The sequence below is a fragment of the Sycon ciliatum genome, chromosome 13, assembly GCF_964019385.1.
Source record: "Sycon ciliatum chromosome 13, ocSycCili1.1, whole genome shotgun sequence".
In the NCBI taxonomy this organism is placed as follows: domain Eukaryota; kingdom Metazoa; phylum Porifera; class Calcarea; order Leucosolenida; family Sycettidae; genus Sycon; species Sycon ciliatum.
In genome coordinates, this window is record NC_088655.1 from 3,636,269 (window position 1) to 3,658,160 (window position 21,892).

Genomic DNA, 21,892 nt, shown 5'->3' on the forward strand with positions numbered 1-21,892 from the left:
AAATCACTCTCAGCTTCAAGCTCGTACCGTGGGGTACACGTGAGCCACCCAAATCGTCGGCACGGCACTCACGGTACCATAGTGGAAATCGGCCCTTAGTACCGTAAGACCCGATATAAAAGTCGGCGAGGCGACAACAGTTTTAAGGATTGCAATAAACAGAACCAGCTGAAGCATCATTTCACGAAGGTTTTATAGAGGTGTCACGAACAAATTCTAGAGAAAATCGGGATGAACAAAGAAATAACTATGATGGAAAGCAACTGCGATGCTTGCCGGCCGTCCCTTGACAGTGAGCCATCATGCATCTGCCCCACTGCCCACTTAAGCCCTTCCCGGTACATACCGACAGTGCCGTGGCTTCCATATTGCGCATCATCTCCAAGGCGAGTGCAACGACTGACAATCAACTCCTTGACTATATCCATATCGAGTGTGTCGGGAGAAGACAACGGACCACCTTCAATGAGTGCTTCGCCGTCAACACCCAACATATTAACGTTACGCGGCAGCACCTCCGGAGCTGGCAACCTACCCTGCTGGATTTCTACCAAGACACCTGAGTTGGCTAGCTCAGACTCATACGTGCTGTAAAGTTGTTTGCTATATGCAGCAGCAGCGTCAGCCTTTGATTTGAAACTGCCTTTTGTGACTGGCGAATGAAAAGCACGTACAGCCAAAATCGCTGATTTCTGGTCTTCGCCTCTGGCTAGTCTCTTAGTCCTTCCTGCTCCGTCTGATCGCGTGGCAGACTGAGGAGTGAGGGTCGGCCTCGGGGACCAGCTCAGGGGTCTGGCCTGCCGTAGGGCACGCTCTCAGGCGCTCAGAGGTCCTTCTAGTCTCCATTGAGAGTTATTTTACTGCATCTATAGCAAAAATATTAATCATGAGCGTCAATCTATCCTTGACGACTCACAGCACGGCGGAACAAAACGATGTCGCGAAACGCTGCTGATACCTATCTACTACTATACAATGGCAACTCACTAATTTATCTAACAAATTTAATAAAAACACTACACCAGAAGAAAGGAATCGTCCTCGACAACGATATTTTACTCAAAATTGTAAAGTAATAATAATATTATGCCAAAATAATCACCTCGTTCGTATACGCGTACGCGCGTGTACATGTGGTTCATACATCTCCTCAGTACATTGTACATCAAACATCATGCATGGTACATGTACATTCAAAAGACTATACAGACTGAGAAGAGATTACAGTCTACCAGGTCTACAGACAGTGACCGGTGCACCAGTGTCAGAGATTGTTAGTCCACTGAAAAGAGAGGGTGGTTGTTTCGCTTTGGCGAGCTTCTGGAGAGCCAAGCAGGGTTTGGAGTCCTACGAAGCAGCCAAGATGGCACGCATCTCCCTCGTCGCTGCAGTGTGTTTACTGGGCGCGGTATGCCACAGTCAAGCGGAAGATGGCGTCCTCGTCATGTCATCCATTGTGAGTGAACTTCTTGCAACACATTTTTGATTTGAGGTGTTGTTTTTGTGTCAGTTTGAGCTTGGCCTGCATGCAACTGAACCCAAGATTCCTTTTTGAACCTTTGAAATGAATCCATCTATCTCTATGGAACTCTTCTCTTGTTGTATTATGGGGTAGGAGCGGACAGAATGATACGGCATCGTTCTTTATCGTATCGAAATTTTAAATTTCTCAAGTCCTTGTCCATTTGTTGCATACAATCTTACGGCATCCTGCTCTGTTCCTGATTTCCAAGACTTGTGCTATACCATAATATTGGTTTTTTAGCCCCAGTTTTCGGTAGGCAGCGTAACTCCTGCACCTGACCCTGAGACGCACTGACAGAAGCTTATATTGACCCCATTTTACGAGTAGTCCATCCAGAATTTCTTTTTCCGGAAGTAATAACTTCGTTCACTCTTTTGACGACTTTTCTGCTAGTGCAGAAAGTGGCCATAATAAAAAAAAAGCTATGTGCAATGTTATGCTGCCTAATGTGAGCACGTTGGAGGGACATTCAAAGTTGCCCGAAACTGGTGCTCTTACAAATGGACCCTCTTCTATGAAGAGTTTCGAATCGACTTTCGATACAAAACATGACATATTCCATTCCAGTACGTTTCGAACAAAAGCCAAAAAAGGATTCACTTTTTATGTGCAGCTTGTTTCTAGTTCCATATACAGCTGTATGGGTGCCAGTTTTAGAGTGGTTGTAGTCTGATTTTGAATGTGCAATTTTGCTCTGGACTTTTTGTGGGCCCGGAGCTAAACAAATGTCAGTTTCTCAAATTTGGCACTTGGTATGTTCGGTTGCGCTGAACCTATCTGGGTGCTTTTAACTTGAAAATTCCTAATTTTGTTTGTTGGTGCTGTGTTGATCTCTGGCTGTTTGGCAGGTATATCGCCATGGTGATCGATCTGCCATTGACACATTTCCAACCAACACGGTCGGTGAGTCTGATTGGCCGCAGGGATTTGGTCAGCTATCTCAAGTGAGTTCCATGGTGTCTGTGTGTGCGCGCGTGTGTGTGTGTGTGTGTGCGCGCGCGTGCGTGTGTGTGTGCTTATCCACAAAGTGGTCCGCACTCATGCATGCATAGTTGTGATGGCGTTGGTGCAGTGACGTTGCTGGTCATACATTTGTGTTGTGTCGAAGTACAGAGGTGATAGGGTAACATCCGACCCCAGGACCCCAGCACCGGTGCGCTAGCTCTGCACCAACATGTTATGCAGTCACACCAGCCTAACAGCAGGTCTGTTTTTGTGCATGGGGTTGAATTCCGCTCACCACTGCCAGCAGCAGCACCACCACGCACCAGCACCACACACCACTAGCACCAGTACTGTATGTAATGTTAATCTGTGTGTGTGTGTGTGTGTGTGTGTGTGTGTGTGTGTGTGTGTGTGTGTGTGTGTTGGGTTCACTGTCCAGAGAGGTATGAAGCAACACTATCTACTCGGCCAGTACCTACATGAACGCTATCGCCTTCAGACGGGACTCCTCAACTCGACCTACTACTTGCGCAAGCAGGTGAGCAGTCGGCAGTGTGTGTGTGTGTGTGTGTGTGTGTGTTGGGGGTGGGGGGTGCGCATGCGTACATGCATGTGTGTGTATGTACTGTAAAGTCGCGGATAAAAGCCGGGCTTATAAGCATATAAGCCGCTTTCTGCATCAGGCTTTAATGCAAACCATGCTTATATGCACCACTGACTACGCGACACGCGTAGATCTACCACTGACTACCGGTATGGCAGTTTTGCTATGTACCGTACATAGCGCATGCACTCTTGACCTACCCGATCCGCGCTGGCATAGAAGCCAGGCTTCTACGCGCGACAGGCTTATATGCATTTGACCCGTTTGATTTTCAGGCTTCTATCCGCGATGTGCTTGTATGCAAACCACCCGGCTTTTATCCGCGACTTCACGGTATGCGTGTGCTGCATTTGTGTCTAGTTCAGAGTGTTCCTTTTCCAATGTTCCTTTATACGTTCCTAGTCGTTCAGCCTGGCCGAGTCTCGGGCGAGCCATGAAATTATACTGTTTTTATTCTAAGTACTGGCAGACTCCATCGCAGGCCTTTACACATTAGCGCACCTCAACTCAACACACACTCTAAACAGTCAACTGACTGGAAACACGGTCTCTTTGCTGCGTACAGCACTTGTAGTGTTAACACCGTGATGATGATGATGATGATGGGCCAGGCGGCCAGGCCCCGGAAATTTGGTGAACACTTCAAGCGACGTATGCAGCAAAGGGAGAGCGTGTTCTATTTGTTTGAGTTGAGGGACCCTAGACTGTAATACTAAGAGGACTGCCACACTTCGGGCTCTTCAACAACATCTTGAACGTTTTCACTGGTATACTTTCAAGCCTTGTCGTCAGGTGAAATACAGGCAAGAGCAAATGAACAAGGACAATGGATGGACGTGGATGGAGAATGAAGTGTGTCCTTCTTCTTTGTATGATCGTACTCTTGTCTCCGAGGAAACTGTACCCTAGGCTGTTTCTAGATATTCTTTCTTGCTCTTGTTGTTGTTGTTGTTGTTGTTGTTGTTGTTGTTGTTGTTGTTGTTGTTGTTGTTGTTGTTGTTGTTGTTGTTGTTGTTGTTGTTGTTGTTGTTGTTGTTGTTGTTGTTGTTGCTCTTGTTGTTGTTGTTGTTGTTGTTGTTGTTGTTGTTGTTGTTGTTGTTGTTGTTGTTGTTGTTGTTGTTGTTGTTGTTGTTGTTGTTGCTGGTACTGTGCAGATGAAGGTGCGTAGCACTGACGTGGATCGTACATTGATGAGTGCTCAGTCCCAGCTCTCTACATTCTACCCACCGCAGGGCTTTCAGGTAATCCAACGGTGTGTTTGCTGACGCAAGGTGTTCGTTGTCGTGCACAGGACAGCTTTGATTTCTGTGAAGATTGAGGCGGGGATTCTACTGTGTGCATTGAGGAGAACGTTTCTTTCCTGTTCTGATGGCGTTGAAGTGCCTTCTGCATGTTTAATGTAACGTGCATTTGACTGTGTGCGCGCATGTGTGTGTGTGTGTGTGTGTGTATGTGTGTGTGTGTCTGCAGGTCTTTGAGCCCAGCCTGCCTTGGATGCCACTTCCAGTTCATACTGTACCCAAGCACAATGATTCGGTGAGCTTAGCGAGTCTGTGTTTACCCCCTCTCCCCCCCCCCCTCTCTCTTTCTCTCGCTCTCTCTCTCTCTCTCTCTCTCTCTCTCTCTCTCTCTCTCTCTCTCTCTCTCTCTCTCTCTCTCTCTCTCTCTCTCTCTCTCTCTCTCTCTCTCTCTCTCTCTCTCTCTCTCTCTCTCTCTCTCTCTCTCTCTCTCTCTCTCTCTCTCTCTCTCTCTCTCTCTCTCTCTCTCTCTCTCTCTCTCTCTCTCGCTCTCTCTCACACACACCTAGACCTTGTTACACGTTGCCTTGATAGGTTACACGGTCCCCGTGAGGGGGGGGGGGGGGGTGGGAGGGTGGAAGAGGCTGAGAAGCAGCACTTCTGATGGCCCACTAGATGGTGACGTAGTCGGAACTTCCTGTGACGGGGGCACTCGAATGGGAAGTCACTCGCACACACACACACACACACACACCTGTCCTGTCCTGTTGAGCCACTGCCATGAAGGTTACGTAGGCCCCGGAGGGGCAGCTGAGAGAGAGGAGGAGCACACAGCCCTGTGACGATCCAGGTGATGCGGTAAGCGAAATCGGCGGGAGCAGGCGCAAACACACGTGAAACTCTGACGGTCCTGAACGGTCGGACGACTACAAGTCCGTGAGAAGCGATGACGGGCGCGGCCACGTGTAGACACACACACACACACACACCCTCCCTCCCTTCACCTTACTTTCTCTGCCTTTGTGCATAGTGCATAGAAACTTCGTAGTGTTCTAGTATTCAATACCGGTAAAGTTCAGAGTCCCCTTTGTACTGGTTTTGATCTGCGCGTGTGTGTATGTGTGTGTGTGTATGTGTGTGTGTGTGTGTGTGTGTATGTGTGTGTGTCCAACCTATCGGAAGGCTACCCTCTTGCCAAAGCATTTTGGAAGTTGGACTAGTTTCGGCTCCACAATCCAGTGTGTCGTTACTATATAGCTTTCATGGCTGAGGTTGTTGGTACGTCTGTTGGCCCTGGGTTCCCAGTACCCAGTTGCCGAGGCTGGTTGGTAAAATAACTCCAATTCCACTTCAAGGTACCAGTGCATCTAGTGTCTGCTTTGATCAAAGCAGCGTGCTGTCTATACTGGTTACCCCAGCAAGTGTAGGGTGTGCATAGGTATCTGTCTTGGCCGTCCTATTCCGATGTACTCCGTGTGGTGTAGACCAGGTGTGCATTGGGAGGTCGATTCACATGGCTTCGCCAGTTGTGTGGATTAGACAGTTATCTGGCGCTTGTCTTGATCTGTTTCAATCAGAATCAGATCCGCTAACGTTGCTATAAAGAGAAAATCTGTGGGTGCACATCCAGTGCATTTGCAGATTTGCGTGCTTCTCTTGCGACGGGCGTATACATGGTACATGGTACATGGTACATGTGTGTGTGTGTGTGTGTGTGTGTGTGTGTTACTTGGCTGCAGCTGCTGCGTGCTTACGACACGGCAGCCAACGCCTGCCCGCGCTACACCCAGCTCTACAAGGACATGTCTTCACTGGACTACTATCAACAAGTGCAGAATGAACACCAGGTAACAGCTTGTTGTTTACAGTCTTCTACTCAATTTCACGTGATGCCTTGCGTGCTCGGGCCCGCTGGAACCGGTCCACTTGGTCAGGCCATGACCAGGCCAACGTTTTGGCCACCAGCAACGTGTGTTTACTGCTGATGAGGTCATGTGTATACCCTCCATAATCCATATCATACACAAACTGTATGAAAGTCATGTGACTACCCTCCATATCATACACAAACTGTATGAAAGTCATGTGTATACCCTCCATATCATACACAAACTGTATGAAAGTCATGTGTATACCCTCCATATCATACACAAACTGTATGAAAGTCATGTGTATACCCTCCATATCATACACAAACTGTATGAAAGTCATGTGTATACCCTCCATATCATACACAAACTGTATGAAAGTCATGTGTATACCCTCCATATCATACACAAACTGTATGAAAGTCATGTGTATACCCTCCATATCATACACAAACTGTATGAAAGTCATGTGACTACCCTCCATATCATACACAAACTGTATGAAAGTCATGTGTATACCCTCCATATCATACACAAACTGTATGAAAGTCATGTGACTACCCTCCATATCATACACAAACTGTATGAAAGTCATGTGACTACCCTCCATATCATACACAAACTGTATGAAAGTCATGTGACTACCCTCCATATCATACACAAACTGTATGAAAGTCATGTGACTACCCTCCATATCATACACAAACTGTATGAAAGTCATGTGACTACCCTCCATATCATACACAAACTGTATGAAAGTCATGTGACTACCCTCCATATCATACACAAACTGTATGAAAGTCATGTGACTACCCTCCATATCATACACAAACTGTATGAAAGACTAGAGTATGACCGGACCAATTGAAAACTGCTTCCGCCAGTCTTGGCACGGCAATGAACAGATCAATAATTATACTTATACTATATACTTGGAGTGCACATCCAAGACGTGCTAGAGCTGGTTGCCAGTAAGGTGTTGAGCGTCAGTGCCGTCGGTCAGTGTCGTGCCATGTTATCGCATCGGCTGATTGTTCAGTAACTGGTGGTGTTAGTGGACATTATAGCGTAACTTGTAGTTCCTTTTTTTTCTATAAATCAATATACTGTATTAACTTTAATCCATCGACATGGACTGGCTATGAGAGGAACACGATACGAATGTTGTTGGTGTCGTGTTAGGCGACTCCTGGTGTTAGGCGACTCCTGACCTTGGACAGCCTGTCAAGGAAACCGCTACGCGTCGACTGGTGTCGTACGGGCAAGATCAGGTCTCCGAGGGCTATGGCTCTGATCTACCTATCCCTTGGTACTGTAAAGTGAGAAACTTTCGCTAGAGATTAAGTTTCGCTATTTTCGCGACCATCACACATTCCCGAACATAAATCGCTGCAAACCTCTCCGTACATTGATTATAGACAGTATACAAGATCCGACTGAAGAAATAGAATCGCAAAAGTTTCTCATCGTGAACCAGCCCAATGTATGAAAACGCTAAATTTGCACGCCGCAAAGGTTTGTCGCTTTACAGTAGCTGTTAGTGGTGCACTAGCTCAACCTCTGCTTCAACCCACCGCCTATGCTACCAAACTCTCTCAACGAGTGGCCCTTAGGGTATACAGCACTGCCGGGTGCTGATGAACGTAGCGTCCAAGAACGAACAGGCTAGAGCCTCACCAACTATAGCGTTCCGATATCTACTCGGTAACTCCCAATATGTGCATGTACTGGTGTACGTGTAAATAAACATGACCTAGGCTACGCGGCTGACCTGCAGTTCTTCCACGCCCGACAGTCCTGTAGTCTGGATATCTATTTATTTATTTATTTATTTTATTCCAAGCAATACATGGCTGGGGTAGCCAATGACCACTTTGCGTGGCGATTGCAGGGTTTTTATAGCCAACCATGGCTAACAAGGGAAATTGCCAGCGCTTCGATCGCATTCTGCAATCTGCACCCTTACTATGATGTTGTGTACGTGTGTGTGCGTGGGTTTTTGCTGCAGGAGTTCATCGACGATGTTGCTAAAAAGGCTGGTATAGATTATGCCCTCAGCCTTGGCAACATCTACACCATCGAGGATCCTCTCTTCTGCCAGGTAAACTGCAGCGCGTACTAGCTTGCTTCTTTCTTGGTTGCGTCGTGGTGGTGGTGGTGGTGCGTGTAGTGGTGTGAGTTTACCGAGTGTAATGTACAGTCAGTATCGCCTATAGCGTTGGTGTTTGATTTTGAGCATTTTATCACTGTAAGCGATATATTACTATGACCGATACTGCATGCAATGTATGCGAGTGGAGTGTCAAACGACTCAGCGCGCCGTGTACATACGCACTACATACATGTACAATGTCTTGCAGCTGGCTGTAGCTCCTGACACAGAAAATCAGCATTTCCTCATGATGGAGGCCTATTTTGGCAACTAATACTTGTACGAGTAAAACTCACCAAACAATACTCACTGGACAAGTTCTTCACGAAGAAGTAACACCCTGTTCTCCTCTAACATCGCTGGAATTTACATCAATCACTATAACCGATGCAAAAATAATGTAATAAAGGTCTTTTGAAATATAAATTTGATCACTATAGGCGATATATTACTATAGACAATTATTACTATACGCGATAACTGTGTATACTTAGTTATGACAAATGAAAATGAATTTGAGAAATTGATCACTATATCCGGTATATTACTATAGCCGCCAACCTTATAGGCGATACGGACTGTATAACTAAGGTAACGCAATGCAACACCAGAGCATTAGCACTGGAAGTCAATACATTACACTCTGTAAACTCACAGCACCGTCTACACGATTGTAGTCTTGCATGTGCGAGTGTGTGTGTCTGGTTGACTGTGTGTCCTGTGTATGTGTGTGTGTGTGTCTCGTTGATTGTGTGTCCTGTCTGCCGTCTCGTCATGGCCGTTCGTCACGTAATTGATGCGCCGCTGTGAAAGGCAGTGTAATTGCCGTGGCTGTTCCGTCAAGGAGTAGTCTTTGACCTGGTTTAGTTGTTGTCGTTTGGTTGTGTCCTTCTCAGTATGAAGAAGAAAAAATAATACTGGTGTATTACACTGCTCTTTCTCACAGAAAGAATGGTGATCTTCCAGGCACCTTCCATAACCCATCCCCTCCCTTGCCTCTGAACATCTTACTCACCTGTACTTGTGTGACTAGGCGCGTAACACCACAGTTATAGGTGGTTCGGCTGGAGGGGGTGCAGGGTTTCTCTCTCTCTCTCTCCCCCCGGGAATTTTGTGAAATTAGGGTGCAAAATCCTGCATTCGGGGCACTTTAGGCATTGTGTTAAAAAAAGTGGTCCGGCCAAAGTCGGACCGGCCGGACTGGCTGCTACGCCCCTGGTGGTGATCCTTCTTTGCCGTGCAGTTTGCTTTTCTTTGCCCGTTCTGGCTAGCCGTTGGGTATGGTATGGTCATGGTAGATTTTTCTTCTGACCAGACGACGCTTGCAGACACCAGCACGAACACTGCACCAGTCACACTCCGCAACAGCTAGAAGTTGCTCCTGACAAGCCTTGGAGTGTGGCTGGTGCAGTGTTCGTGCTGGTGTCTGCAAGCGTCGCCTGGTCTCGTCTGGTCGAAAGAAAAATCTACCACTACTATTTGACGGACCTACTGAAGATGGCATCACCAAATTATGGTACAGTCAGACCTCGCATAACCGCACACATCCGTTTTCGACAAAAATATCCGGATAGGCGAGGGAACTGGATAATCAAACACACATACTGTATGTATGCATGACATATGCTATACATCGGTAACCAACGATTTTCTTCCGGATGGCGAGGGATCCGGATAAGCGAGGTGTGACTGTACGGTCAGTCATCATGTTTCTTTGGCTGCTCTTGCCTTGAGGCAAAGAGTCACAGGCCTACATCTCCGCTGCCCAGTCCTCTTGCACAAGAATAGAACCAACTTGAGGACGGATCTAGCGGTGACTTGAGGTTTTAGTCTGCACTGAGTACTAATATCCAGGCAGGCAAACTCCTCTTGTGCAAGTTTTCATGTTGTGTCTGTGTCTTACCTTGTGTGTGTGTGTGTGTGTGTGTGTGTGCGTGCGTGCGTGCGTGCGTGCGTGTGTGCATGTGTGTGTGTGTGTGTGTGCATGTGTGTGTGTGTGTGCATGTGTGTGTGTGTGTGCATGTGTGTGTGTGTGTGCATGTGTGTGTGTGTGTGTGCATGTGTGTGCATGTGTGTGCATGTGTGTGTGTGTGTGTGTGCATGTGTGTGTGTGCATGTGTGTGTGTGCATGTGTGTGTGTGTGTGCATGTGTGGGTGGGTGCATGGGTGTGTGTGGGTGCGTGTATGTGTGGGTACATGGGTGGGTGTGTATGTGGTTGTTATTACTTCAGAGAGAGCACAATCTGTCGCGGCCTGCCTGGGCTACAGATGAAGTACTGGACAAGATGCACAGGCTGGGCAGTATCAGCATGGGGCTGATGTTTCAGACGAAAGAGATGCGCATGCTTACGTCCGGTAAGCCGTGAACACTTGTGCACTGCTCACTGTGCCTCTGTGTGTGTGTGTGTGTGCGTGCGTGCGTGTGTGTGCCTGCGTGTGCAGGGTTCATAGAACCCTTGAAAATGCTGAAGATGCATCTTCTGGCCATAGTGGCCACTACTACTCGTAGTATGTTCAGTTGTGCTGCAGCAGGTGAAATGCGACCCAAAGTACGTACTGGACACCCTTGTCTTGCACCATCCTTGATGCGCTGGAAGTGGTGCAACTACTGCTGGACGTACACAATCATGTACAGTGTGCCATGTACAGTGATGTCTAATGTCAACTGGTGTGGGGTGGCCAGTGTTGTACATAGGGAGGATGGGACTTCCCCCTAGCACGGCTGCACTTGCAGATATGATGATGAGCTGCTACAGCTGACAAGCACAGTCGACTTATGATACGTCACACCCTTTTGAAATCCGGACGATTTATACTTTTGCATAATTACACTATAAGTCACGCAGTCGCGATAAGTCACGCACTTTTTTTAATTCCAAGATTCGGGTGCGTGACTTATTGAGAGTAGTAGACTGCGCAGTCAAACCTAATAAACCAATCCAATCCAAACCTTGCCAACAGTGGCCCTCGATCGGCCACGGGAGACATGGTGTTATCCGCATGATGTCATTATTTGTGACATTGAGTGCGTCAAGCATGTACTTTGGGTCGGATGTCACCTGCTACACCACAAGTGTGTTCACAACTGGCGTGTGTACACGTGAAACCATGCATTCGTGCGTATTCTTGCTGGCTTTTGAGGCGTCATGCGTATGGAAACGCGACGAAAATGGAAGTCATTCCATGTTGGAATTTTCGCCGCGTATCAGGTGCGTACGTACACGCCAGTCACTTTGACTGGTGGAGTCAAACAATTAGTACTCGAAGGCGTCACATGCTCTAAATAGGACTCGAATTGATGTTTTTTTTTGTGAAAGCCTCAACGAGTGTTTGAGCAGGCGTGAGCCGCAAGCGTACAACGTCCACGCGCCAGTTTTAAGCTGTGAAATGTCACTGTCCTAAACGCTGTCCTGCACTACTGTCACACTCTGCATGCACTACTGTTCACACTCTGCATGGCCTCATAGAACTACTGTTCACACTCTGCATGGCCTCATAGAACTACTGTTCACACTCTGCATGGCCTCATAGAACTACGTGTGTGTGAACTACTTTGTCTCAGTTCAGTCTGCTGTGAGTTCAGTGATGTAGACTAGTGTGTACAGGTGTCTCTCTGTGTGTCGTGTGTGTGTGTGTGTGTCACTCTCTCTGTGTGTGTGGTGTGTGTGGGTGTGTGTGTGTCTCTCTGCTCTTTCTCTCTCTTCTCTCTGTCTCTCTCTCTTTCTCTCTTTCTGTCTGTCTGTCTCTTTTTCTCTCTGTCTCTCTCTGTCTCTCTCTGTCTCTCTCTCTCTCTCTCTCTCTCTCTCTCTCTCTCTCTCTCGCTCTCTCTCTCTCTCTCTCTCTCTCTCTCTCTCTCTCTCTCTCTCTCTCTCTCTCTCTCTCTCTCTCTCTCTCTCTCTCTCTCTCTCTCTCTCTCTCTCTCTCTCTCTCTCTCTCTCTCTCTCTCTCTCTCTCTCTCTCTCTCTCTTCTCTCTCTCTTGTATACCGGGCTACGTACTTATCCTACTGATGCCAGCTGTGTGTGTCTGTGTGTGCGCTTATGTATGTGTGTACATGTGTGTACATGTGTGTACATGTGTGTACATGTGTGTACATGTGTGTACATGTGTGTACATGTGTGTACATGTGTGTACATGTGTGTACATGTGTGTACATGTGTGTACATGTGTGTACATGTGTGTGCATGTGGTATTGGCTGTTCAGGTGTGCTGATCAATGAAATGCTTGTCAACATGAACAATCGCAGTGTGGAGCTGGAGTTGCCCACTGAAAACCTCTTTGTCTACTCAGCTGTAAGTCGCCATTGAACTAGGGGTTCATCTGCATGTGTAGCCCCTATCCCATCTTGTTGCCTCTCTATCATACCTATCGGGAAGTGTGCACATAATTATGTGAGCGTGTACTGTATACATTTGTGTGTGTACGTGTGCACATCCGTGCATGCTGCTTGTGTGTACGTGTTTTGTGCTGTTCAGCACGACACCACTGTCACCGCAGTCCTACAAGGTCTGGACATCTGGAACGGAGAGCAGCCACCGTACGCATCCTGTGTCTTTATAGAGCTTTACAAGCCAATGGACGGCGGGTGAGTGCAGTACCGGTAGCTAAGGGGGCGTTCGAATTGTCTTCATCAACTGTTCGAACACATTTTTTAAAGAGATTAGTTGAAGTGTCCCAATAGAACGATTTCTACCATTTTAGAGTTTTTCAGTGGAATTGTCATGGCGATGATGACGTCAGATCAGATCGACCATCTCGACCTAGCTATTCCAAACTCCTCAGAACTAATCCACCTCTCCCATCGGATGAGGTTGTGGAGTTTCGAGGAGTTTTCAGGGAGTTTCATTTTTCTGAAGAGGCCAATAAGGCCACCTTTTCAGAAAAAACGAAACTCTTAGAAAGTCAAAGAGTGACAATTTGAACGCGCCCTCACTTTCTGTCCAGTCTCGCCGAACGTTGCTTTGTTAACAGCCACATCGAGTCAGCCCTGATTTCTTGGTATGTCAACACAAAAACCAGGCTGTGTGACAGTTGTCCATCTTGAAAATTAGGCTTGTGTAAAAGGAGAACACCTTTTTATGGACAAGCTTTTCTACAACACAATGTTGTATGCTATTCTTCTACCCCCGCTCTGCAGTGAACACTATGTTCGAGTGTTGTTCCGCAACGAGACCGATCGTAACGACACAGTGCCGGTTGACCTCACTCCAAAGCTACCGATGTGCGGTGGCCAGACCCAGTGTCCCCTTAGTAACTTCACACGGTATGGACTTGATCTCTCTCTCTCTCTCTCTCTCTCTCTCTCTCTCTCTCTCTCTCTCTCTCTCTCTCTCTCTCTCTCTCTCTCTCTCTCTCTCTCTCTCTCTCTATCTCTATCTCTATCTCTCTTTCTATCTCTCTTTCTCTCTCTCTCTCTCTCCCTCTCTATCTCTCTCTCTCTCTCTCTCTCTCTCTCTCTCTCTCTCTCTCTCTCTCTCTCTCTCCTCTCTCTCTCTCTCTCTCTCTCTCCTCTCTCTCTCTCTCTCTCCTCTCTCCCTCTCTCTCCCTCTCTCTCCCTCTCTCTCCCTCTCTCTCTCTCTCTCTCTCTCTCTCTCTCTCTCTCTCTCTCTCTCTCTCTCTCTCTCTCTCTCTCTCTCTCTCTCTCTCTCTCTCTCTCTCTCCCTCTCTATCTCTTTCTCTCTCTCTCTCTCTCTCTCTCTCTCTCTCTCTCTCTCTCTCTCTCTCTCTCTCTCTCTCTCTCTCTCTCTCTCTCTCTCTCTCTCTCTCTCTCTCTCTCTTGTTTGTGTGTATGACTTTTTGCATGTGTCTGCATGTTTCCAGAATGGACTTTCATGCCCATACGCACACAGATACGCGCACACGCTCGCCAGTATACATAGTTGGTCAAGCAAACCGCAATACACTTGATCGTGCATATACCGTAAAGTACCGCCAGAGCGCCCCACCATCTCGTCCTTTCGTGGTCATATTGTGGAGGTCTACGGTCTGTAGGTCAGACGACGCGAACCTTGTACGCATATTCCACATTTTGCAGTCTATCCGTACCTTCGAGCGGACACAAGCTCCTCACGAAAAACTGCCAAGTGTGCCCTTAGAAAACTACGGTTCTCACATCGTACAAACTCCGTTGCACTCTGCCATTCAATTTTCCTTTCCCTGGCTGTAAAATCAAGGTGAGGCGCTCTGGCGGTACTATAATTATGGTAGTTGTAGAAGACCATCACCTTATCTCTGTCTTCGTCGGATGTTTAGCCAACAATCATGGATAAGAAAAAGAGGAAATGTTATGAGGTCATGGCTGTACATGTACTGTAAATCAACTAATTTTCGCTGGCGATTTAAGTTAGCTGATTTCGCCGGTCGATGTCAATCGGCCAGATTTAATCGCCGGCAAAAGTTTGTCACCAGAACCAAAATTAATGTCAGTTTGGGTCACTCTTATGCCGCCGGACTCTCTGTAAAAAAAAAAAAAAAAACAGGAGACAGGGGTGTAGAAACTACGCGGACCTTTGTGCACTATTGTCACTATACCACTAGTACATGCGCACACGAAACATCAATCACTTTTTCGGACTCTTGCACGCCCGCGGCGAAAGTTTAGTGGCGGCGGAAAGCGTTTTTTGGAGATCGGCGAAAGTTTTGCACCGGCGAAAATTTGTTGATTTTACAGTATACTATGATCTGGTTACTTTGGTGGACAATTACCATAGTTTTCGAGTATACCGCGCATTGGAGTATAAGCCCGCCCCCCCCCCCCCCCCCCCCCCCATCTGTTTGCCCGAAATGCAGACATCGACCCTATTTATCGCCGTTAATTCATCATCGGAGTACAAGCCGCACCTCTTTTTTTTGTATGTGAATGTTTGAGTGTTCAAAGTGCGCTTATACTCCGGAACAATACGGTAGTCCAAGCTATCAACCTGTTGTTCTTCTGATCACTTTTTTCTTTTGTGTTTATAAAAACGTATTCGTGCTGGATGCTTGCTGACTTGCCTGTTGACTGCGTAGCTTTTACAGGACATCGTCGTGGACAACTGGTACAATGCGTGTCATGAAAACTCAACTAGCTCTGGTAAGTCTCGATCTCTCTGTATTGTATGTATTAAATTTTGTGTATATGGATCTGTGCTCTCCCTGTCTGTCTGTCCGTCTGTCTGTCAATCTGTCCGCCCATATGTCTGACCATCCGTCTGGTTGTCCGTCCGTTCGTCTGGTTGTCCGTCCGTTCGTCTGGTTGTCCGTCCGTTCGTCTGGTGTCCGTCCGTTCGTCTGGTTGTCCGTCCGTTCGTCTGTCTCTCCGTATATCTGCCTGTTGTCTTCTCTCTCTCTCTCTCTCTCTTCTCTCTCTCTCTCTCTCTCTCTCTCTCTCTCTCTCTCTCTCTCTCTCTCTCCTCTCCCTGCTGGCTAATGGCCATAACGGCTTGGCGTTGTCACTAAACAAAATGCTTTTTTCTCTTTTTAGACCAAGAGTGGTACATATGATTAACAAAGATAGAAATATTTACTATACTTTCCAGACGTTTCGTCGTTCTGAACAACATTTTCAGTAAAAGAATGATTTTGATTTCACAATGAGAGTGGCTAACTAATAGCTTGTCCACCAACCCGTTGTCACTAATGCTGCTGGCTGGTGGTCATAGCAACTAGTCAGTCCTGCTGGATGGTCATGACAGCCATTCGTTATTTTCTTCTCTGCTTCTGGCACCTTCCAATGTGTAATGGTGTGTGCTGCTGTTGCTGGTGCCTGTTGCTACTGCCGCTACTTTTGGTTCTGGTTGGGAGTAGGTCTATCATCGGTGTCCATCGCATCAATCTCCATTGCGGGCGTGTTCTTCATCGCGTTTGTTGTTATGCTCCTCCTGCTATTGAGCCGGCGACGCTCCACTGCCGGCTACTCTGCCGTGCAGGGTGTGTGAGCATCGGCCAGTAGGTATTTTACTACTACCTGGTGAGCAGCAGGGAGTAGGTATTTTACTACTCCCGGTGAAGGCAGAGTAGATATTTTAGCTACTTCCTGGTGAACGGGTGGCGTCAGTGCTAGCGCATGTACTGCATAGAATTGATACAAGCATCAGCAGCAGCAGAGCCGCTTGTCTTCGGCTCGTTATCCCCATCACATTGCCAATTATTTTGTGCGTAGGTTAGATGTGTGTGGTGTGTGATTTTGCGGTTTCCGCACTGGGTACGGAATGTGTCATCTGTGGTTGTTTTTCGTGTTTTGCAGCTTCTCGCCATTTTTAATTTGTTTCTCATCCTCGACTTGAAACTGTTTTTGCACATTTCATTTCTTTAGACGGGCCTTTATACCCTTCCCCTCCCTGAAAAGAGAGGTTTATAGTGTTAGTTATTGCCCCCCCCCCCCTCCCCTCCCTGGGTTTAGGATGAATGCATGCTATCGCAACCTGGGGTAGGAATATTCTAGGTGCAAATGTAAGATTTGATCTTTATTTATGGATATTTAGTAGTTGCAGTAGAAATGGCATTGCTGATGGATATCACTTTCCTAATTTTGATATCAAATAATGCAGCTAGCTGGCTGAGCGAACAACAGAGAGAACTCGATGATCTCATGATGGTGATTGTGTGTGTGCGTAACAACAACAGTCAGCTAGCAGTACCTATGGTATCTATACGGCGGTGCTTGCTTGCTAACAAGTTTAATAGTGAATTAATTCGGAAACCCTTGCGATCCGAACTGTAGAACTGTGGCAAAGAAACTGAGGAAATTGACCAATTGTGAGAATCCAGGTGCAAGTTGGTCTGTGCTCGCAGATCACAAACTAAAAAGTGTGCAGATTTACTACAGTATTGGACACTGAGTCTGTATATAGTGTTGACAAATGGCATGGCAATTGAATAATAAGAATTATTGTTTCTATCGGGGATTCAGTTCAACAATTTTTGAATGCATAAGAACTGGTATAGTGCGAGAGAGGGGGGGGGAGAGAGAATTGATGTCTCCTCTTACAAATCAGAATTGTCTTCGGTGAGCGCAACTGTAGCTGAGCACCTGCTGGGACTGTCTGGTGGCAGTGGCGGGCTGGAGTCCAATCTGTTGCCAAGTACGATCGACTCGTCCATGGGTACATGCCGAGACGTCGTGGCAACCGCCTCGTGGCGAGACTGCACGACAGAACACACATGCACACACACGCAAGCACACACACACGCAATGGCCGCGGGACAGCAAGATTGACATGCCTGGGTTAGGGCCGATTTCCACTACGGTACCGTGAGTGCCGTGCCGTGAAGGTGATACTTTGCCTATAAGGGCGCGTTCAGACTACCGTGAATCCCGTCAAACCGTGAATAGCGATAAACCGTGAAGGACATTCACACTACCCATAGCTCCGGTGAGAAGGCAGTCTTGCCTGTTCATATGGTGAAGTAAAATAAAGAAACAACAACAACTACCTATAACAAACTAGCGTTACCGTGAAGTTTTGCAGCTCTCACCGCGGCACTGACAAGGGATTTTCCCTTTTTTCCCAGCGCGCATGCAGCCTGAGCACTTTTTTACTGTGGCAGTAAAACTTTCCCGCCGGTAACGTGCCAATAACGTCACGTGATCAAATCACCTTGGAAACTTTCCCATTCCGTCACTTTTTATCGGTGGTCTGAACGCACCCTAACCGCACTGCTAATCGCTCCCCGGAAGCTTGCCTGGACATTCGGGCGCAGGGTTTCTGGATGCGGCAGCAGCATGCCTCTTTTGATGTCCGTAACCGGCCAAAGGCAACCCTGCAGTCGCGTACAGATACACTGCGTCAGCTCAAGACCCGCGAGCAGGTGAAGAAGAGGCAGTATTGCGCTCGGGTAAGGCCACACGTTTTTATTTCTATGTTTCTCGTCACCTAAAAATCTAAAAACGTATGCGAGAGGTGGAAAAAAATAAAAATGACCGAAAAATATAAAAAAGTTTATTAGACCTTTGTTCACACTAAAATCCAGCAATACACCATGCAAAATAGCATCCATAGTTAGCAACTAGTATGTGGTAGGCACTTTTGTCACAATCTGTGCATGTGCAGCTAGATTTCGCACAAAAAATGCCGACCTCGCATCATGTGTCGCGCTGGCCAGGCCACATTAGGGAGGTTTCGCTCTACGTAATTACGTATGAAAATCCGTATGTCGTACACGCCGGGGAGCGAGGGCAACTTTCATACGTAAAACTCTCTACGGATATCCGTAGGAAAGCTGTTTCCTACGTTGGGGTCTCTGTAGGACTTTTTGAAATATTTTTCACATTTTCAGAGTTTATCCATGGCAAAGTTCAAGCCGCGCGAAATACAAGGTACACACACCGTACACCACGTGCAAAATACGATGGAAAACGCGGTTTCGGTTCGTGGTGCATGCGGTGGGCGCATGCAGCCAACGCGTCTCCAAAGCAACAAGGCATGTTTAGCAGTCGTGGAGAAATCACGTAGAGCGAAACCCAACAGCTCTGATTTTTACGTATGAAAATTACGTGCAGTTCCTTCGTTATTTTCATACGTAATTCCGTAGAGCGAAACCTCCCTATTATGTACACCTGCATGAGTGTGCTGGTCCCACATGCACAGTCAGTGCAGCACAGTTTTTTTTTCTTCCAGACTCCTGAATCGTATGCGCGCGGGTGACGAGAAACATAGGAATAAAAACGTGTGGCCTAACCAGTGTTGAGAGACGGTCTTTTACATCACTAGAGTTTTCTGCAACGGGCATGTGTGGCCCTGAATCATCCTTTTTATGAAGAGTTTGGTAGCTATCATGATTATTGGAGAAGAATCATGATTTGCAGTATTCAGTAGTAATGGGCCAGTTAATTTGTATGTTGTCACTGTCTCTGCTTCGTTGGGCAATCACATGTATCAGAGGGTTCCGGGCATCGTATCGGCGTAGGAATAGGGCCTTTAGGGCCCAGCTGCCGGTCTTTGCCAGTACGGTAATGTCTGTGTGGGCTCGTTCACCTAGGGTTTTTTCTTCTCTTTTTTTGTTTGTTCCAATTGATTTTTACTTTTTTTTGTGTTCCAATTGGTTTACTAGCATTTAAATTGATTTTTGTATTTCAAAGTAGTTTATTGGATTTGAATTTGTTTGATGATATGTGCAATTCATTTTACCCATGGTGATTTGCTCACTCGAGGGGCAGTTTTGGCGCAAGTGCATTCCGTGGCTCGTGCCGGGGCCTTCCGGTGCCGAGGGCTAAGGGCCGATTTCCACTACGGTACCGTGAGTGCCGTGCCGACGATTTGGGTAGGTCACGTGTACCCCACGGTACGAGCTTGAAGCTGAGAGTGATTTACGCCTGCGCACAGTCAATCCGTGTATTCCGTCGGCAGGCCGGATCACCATTTTTATCAATTTCTGACTTTGGTCCTGAGGGAAAATAGCGGGGGAGATGACTGGAGAAAGCTCAAGAATCAACCAATCGAAAAGCCAAAAGCCAAGAAAAAACTTCGTACCTCAAATACAAAAGAAAGAAAAAACTTCCTTTCAGGGAGTAGTAAAATACCTACTACTCACTGCATTCGACCTCGCGGAATACCACGGCATGCCGTTTCCACCCCCCCTGACCTGACTGTGCGCAGGTAGATCTACTAGGTGCAAATCACTCTCAGCTTCAAGCTCGTACCGTGGGGTACACGTGACCTACCCAAATCCGTCGGCACGGAACTCACGGTACCGTAGTGGAAATCGGCCCTAAGTCTGTATTCGGACTAGGTACAAAACAGCCTGTAAGGCGAGACCAAAATAAAATCGAGATTCCCGGGCAGGACCCACGAGAAATTGGTGCGGGCGGGCGAATTATTATTATTATTATTTTTATAATTATTTTTCCTTTGTATGTATCCATGGCATACTATACTCTCTTTTTACAGTATTTTCCGGTAATTTTGTTAATTTTTTTACAGACAACAGGTACGCGGTTTTCCCGTACAAAGTTTTGTATTTCGGCCACCGACAGCCTTGAGTCGTACATCAGGGAGTCGTTCAAGTCCGGGCGTTTGTGTGACTCCCTGTCGCAGATCTACTCACAAGATCAGTACTGTACACGGATATGAGATGTTCAAATTTTTTCGACTTCGGCTCGATGTTGGTGCGGGAGGGCCTGGGAATCTCCATATTTTTGGTCTCGCCCAAGTCACATTTACATAGAAGTTTCCAAGACAACTACAATAATTTGGCGGGGAAGCCTAAAAGCTGCCCAGGCAGGGTGCAAGCCCTTGTACAAGGCAACTTCCTGCATTTATCGTACCTTCATCAGCCAGTCGTACAAGCGTACAGACTTTGTACGACTGCTTGCTGCTTGCACGCATCTCGTTGCGCAATTGCGCAGGCCGCAAGTTCAACGGTTAACTATGATGTAAACTACAGTCTGAATGTAGGCTTGGAAATATGTGACATTTTAGGCTTTACAAGTATGTGATTTTGTACTGGATGTTCTATGTACGTAGTCTGTAGTCTGTAGTCTGTAGTCTGTAGAGGGCCTTACAGACATCCGGATCCAGGGAGTCTACTGAGGGCGTTCGATTTAATATGCCCGCGAATCAATTCATGAATCCATTCATGAATCGATTCCAGGGCTCATGACATGAAAATCGAACGACTTGAATGCAAGCAAATGGATTCATGAATCGATTCAAGTGCGTAATCGGACGCACCCACTGAGTGCGTTCGATTATGCACGCGAATCGATTCACGAATCGATTCATGAATCGATTCGCGCTATTCACATCACCCCATGTGAATAGAGTGAATGGATTCCGAATCGATTCCAGGGCTCATGATCTGAAATCGAACGACTTGAATGCATGCAAATGGATTCATGAATCGATTCAAGGTGTAATCGAGCGCACTCACTGTAATGGCAGAGCGAAGAGGAGGGGGGGGGGGGTAGCATACTCGGTATTCTTTATCATTCACGTACCTTTCTACCCCTGTAACAGTCGATGGCCTGAATTGCTACGCTGACGAGAAACAAAAAGGACCAGAAAGCAAGCAAAGCCACGGCCGCAGTCGTGTAGCACCATGAAGCATTGGTTGTCTTGGTGATAGTCTGGTGCTCCTGGCCAGCTTGCGCAGTTGTAACCATAGTAACGGCTGGTACATGGCCAAAGACTGAAGTGGCGGTCGGTAGATTGGTACGTTGTGTAGCCTGCGTCGTTGGTCGAGTGGCCTAGCACTGCTGGCGCTTGCAGTATAGTATCTTTGCCGGTGCTGCTAGCCAGGCGATCGGTCGGCGCCTGGCTGCTTGGTATACCGCTGGGATCGCCGCTGACAGTAGAGTTTTCGTCGTTGGTGCTGTTGCCCGAGTGATCTGTTGGCATAGTGATGGAAGTTGCGTTGGCTAATGTCCAGTTACACCTATCGGTGTTGGGAGCTAACGACTCGTGTCCGTACTGGGCGGTACACTTGGTGGACTGGACCAGAGAGCATGAACTGAACGAGTCATCTGCAGAGACGCAGTGCAGAGGACAAGGCGAGAGAGAGAGAGAGAGAGAGAGAGAGAGAGAGAGAGAGAGAGAGAGAGAGAGAGAGAGAGAGAGAGAGAGAGAGAGAGAGGGAGAGAGA

The 21,892-nt window shown here is 47.2% G+C and overlaps 1 protein-coding gene and 2 long non-coding RNA genes across 3 annotated transcripts; 2 read left to right on the forward strand and 1 right to left on the reverse strand.

The window, feature by feature from the left end:
- Positions 1-1,235: 1,235 nt before the first annotated feature.
- On the forward strand, positions 1,236-13,713 carry LOC135829437 (prostatic acid phosphatase-like; the record flags this gene model as incomplete). Its single annotated transcript, XM_065341844.1, has 11 exons — positions 1,236-1,456; positions 2,374-2,469; positions 2,910-3,008; positions 4,229-4,315; positions 4,545-4,610; positions 6,052-6,159; positions 8,189-8,281; positions 10,564-10,687; positions 12,536-12,624; positions 12,808-12,917; positions 13,470-13,713. Coding segments are annotated over exons 1-11 (1,209 nt in total), but the record flags the coding sequence as incomplete, so codon positions are not given.
- Positions 13,714-15,086: 1,373 nt separating this feature from the next.
- Positions 15,087-16,894, forward strand: LOC135829434 (uncharacterized). Its single transcript, XR_010555818.1, has 2 exons — positions 15,087-15,404; positions 16,118-16,894. It is a non-coding gene; the product is annotated as an uncharacterized LOC135829434 (long non-coding RNA).
- Positions 16,680-21,799, reverse strand: LOC135829435 (uncharacterized). The gene is made up of 2 exons (XR_010555819.1): positions 21,249-21,799; positions 16,680-17,455 (listed from the first exon to the last, which is right to left on the reverse strand). It is a non-coding gene; the product is annotated as an uncharacterized LOC135829435 (long non-coding RNA).
- Between the last annotated feature and the right edge of the window lie 93 nt (positions 21,800-21,892).